Source organism: Puntigrus tetrazona, chromosome 2 (assembly GCF_018831695.1).
Source record: "Puntigrus tetrazona isolate hp1 chromosome 2, ASM1883169v1, whole genome shotgun sequence".
NCBI lineage: Eukaryota > Metazoa > Chordata > Actinopteri > Cypriniformes > Cyprinidae > Puntigrus > Puntigrus tetrazona.
The window spans coordinates 23,260,223-23,262,687 of NC_056700.1; the positions used below are offsets into that span (position 1 = coordinate 23,260,223).

Below are 2,465 nucleotides of genomic sequence, written 5' to 3' on the forward strand. Positions count from 1 at the left end.
ATAATAATAATAAAAATAATATTTTTTGAGACTGGCTGAGTGAACTGATTTGAGTTGGAATTATTTTAGAATTGTACACTATCAATTAAAAGTCACTAAATGTTTTGAAAGAAGACCCTCAAGATTCTTTGTTGAATGCAAACTTCAAAAGAACAACATTTATTTTAAATAGAAATACTTTGTAACCTTACACGGCTTTACTATTACTTTTGTATAATTTAATATTTCTACGCAATTTTTTTAGTTAACTGAATCTAAACTTTTATATATCGCCTTAGAGTTTCCGATTTATCCATTCAAAATGATCAGCCCGTAACAACAAGATAAACACTGCAACAACATTAAAAGTATTGAAATTAGCAGTGATTTTGATATACAGTGTTGTCATGGTATGGAAGACTAAAATATAAAGAAATAACAGACTGCACTGATTCTTACCGTGTCTATAACACTCCTTCAGCTTCTCAGTCAGCCAGAGAACAGCCTTAGCACCCATCTTAGTAGCAAAGTTTCTGTCAAAAGGAGTTGGTGTGCCACCCTAGAAAAAGGACATTCGTCAGACAAAATACAATAAATGTGCAGTCTTGACTTTTATTTTAAAAAAAGAGGGTTTATTACATCTAACCTGCTGCATATGGCCAAGGACATTCTTACGGCAGTCAAAAACACCATTTCCTTCCTCTGAGTACAGGTTGAAGATGAAATCAGTGGTGTAGTTGGAATTGCAGTTTTCATTTCTGCAAGACATGTTGGTTGAAAGGTGTTTGACTGTTCACGTTCACTGCTGCACGCTGTTGCAGTCTCAACTCAAACGTAAAACAAACTAAACTGGCGTTCACATTCACAAACACAGAATGACAAACCTAAGAATTAAGCCTCTCTTAACGGTGGTCTTCATCTTCTCTACAAGATGTTCCACATTTCTCTGTAAACATCAATTATTAGAGAGAGTCAAACAGAATGGTTTGGTTAAGTGATATCAGTTATTCTTCTGACATTTGAGTTACCTCTAAGTCACGGATGCCAAACTTCTCTTCATATATATAAGCAGCATCAGCTCCTGCAGAGAGTCCAGCCATCGTGGCCAGGTAGCCACAGTATCCTCCCATAGTCTCGATGATGAACACACGCCGCTTAGTTCCCGCTGCTGACTGCTTGATCCTGTCACAAGTCTACAGGAGCCTCGTGAGGAAATGCCCACATAGAGAACAACCAAATACTATGGATGCACCAGTATTACAGTCACCCAATAATTAGTTTCTTTGTTAAGATGAATAACCAGTAAATAGCCAGGTTGAAACAAATGAACAATAAAACAGGTACGACATTGCAAGTGAAAAATTAAATCATATTTTTCCCAGTTGAGTAATCACAGTACATTAAGAGAACTGTTTTTTATTACAATATTTTTTTAAATGAGGCATTATCTGATTAAGTTACATAAATGTCTAGAGCAGAAATGCAAAACTGAAGCTGGTTCGAATGTTGTTATTTTTTTAGTTAGTTTGTTTTTTATCTATTTTTATCACTCCATTAATCAGAATCAAATACTGCCAGCAGCCAATAACAATTCTCAGGATCTTTTTTTAGATATAAAATATATGTCAGGTAAATTATATATTAAATTACTCTCTAAAATCTCGCAAAATACAGATATGAATAAAACTATAAAACAGAAAAAAATTGTGAATTTGGGTAAAGATTACATTTAACAGTGATATTAAAATATAGTTAAAGTTAAATGAATGGTCTTGAAGATTCTTTCCATCTTTTGTTACAAAAATAAAATAAGTAGATCAATAAAAACATAAGTATCTAAATAGTAAAAAACTATTTAAATACTTAGGTTTCTAATTAATTAAATTATTTGATAATAGTGGCTGATAATCAGTATGGTATTTATATACTGTGCTGTGCTGTTTCTCTAACCGTGGTGATGGTGTTAAGGGCGGTGTCGGCTCCGATGCTGAAGTCTGAGCCAGGTACATTATTAGATACAGTAGCAGGAATGATCACCATGGGAATACACAGCTCTTCATATCTCCCTCTGCCTTGAACCATCTCCAGTGCACCTGAAAATGCCTGAAAAGGGGAATTTTAATGTGACCTGAACAGAATAGGGACAGAATGAGAACAGAACAGAACAGGACATATATATTATATTTTATATAATACAGACACTACATTGTTTATCAAATCATCACTTGCCTCAAAACCTCCTATGATGACCAGAGCATGAATATTGTACTTGGCAATATTTAAGCTGATCTCCTCCAAGTACTTTCCAGGTAACACTCTGCATAAACAAGAGTTGAACTTTTTAAATATCGCAAAACTATAAATGACAATAAAAAACACCTACAGGAGTGATTAGTACCTTTTGGTTCCCAGCTCAGAGCCACCTTTCCCTGTCCAGTCTCCAACAGTGTTCCAGGTGATGGGCTCAATCTAACAACATTATTTAT

General features: G+C 34.5%; 2 protein-coding genes across 2 annotated transcripts in view; one reads left to right on the forward strand and one right to left on the reverse strand.

The window, feature by feature from the left end:
• The window catches only part of LOC122327352 (period circadian protein homolog 2-like), a 10,283-nt gene extending 10,031 nt beyond the window's left edge, over positions 1-252 (forward strand). Inside the window, exon 19 of the mRNA XM_043222658.1 lies at positions 245-252. Coding sequence (XP_043078593.1) covers positions 245-252 — 8 coding nt within the window. The remainder of the gene's footprint in view (positions 1-244) is intronic.
• The window catches only part of LOC122326497 (ATP-dependent 6-phosphofructokinase, platelet type-like), a 13,313-nt gene continuing 11,091 nt past the window's right edge, over positions 244-2,465 (reverse strand). Inside the window, exons 17-21 of the mRNA XM_043221423.1 lie at positions 1,930-2,082; positions 1,008-1,172; positions 864-925; positions 626-737; positions 244-538 (exon numbers count right to left, since the gene is read on the reverse strand). Of these exons, the coding sequence (XP_043077358.1) occupies positions 275-538; positions 626-737; positions 864-925; positions 1,008-1,172; positions 1,930-2,082 (756 nt within the window). The 3' untranslated portion in view covers positions 244-274. The remainder of the gene's footprint in view (positions 539-625; positions 738-863; positions 926-1,007; positions 1,173-1,929; positions 2,083-2,465) is intronic.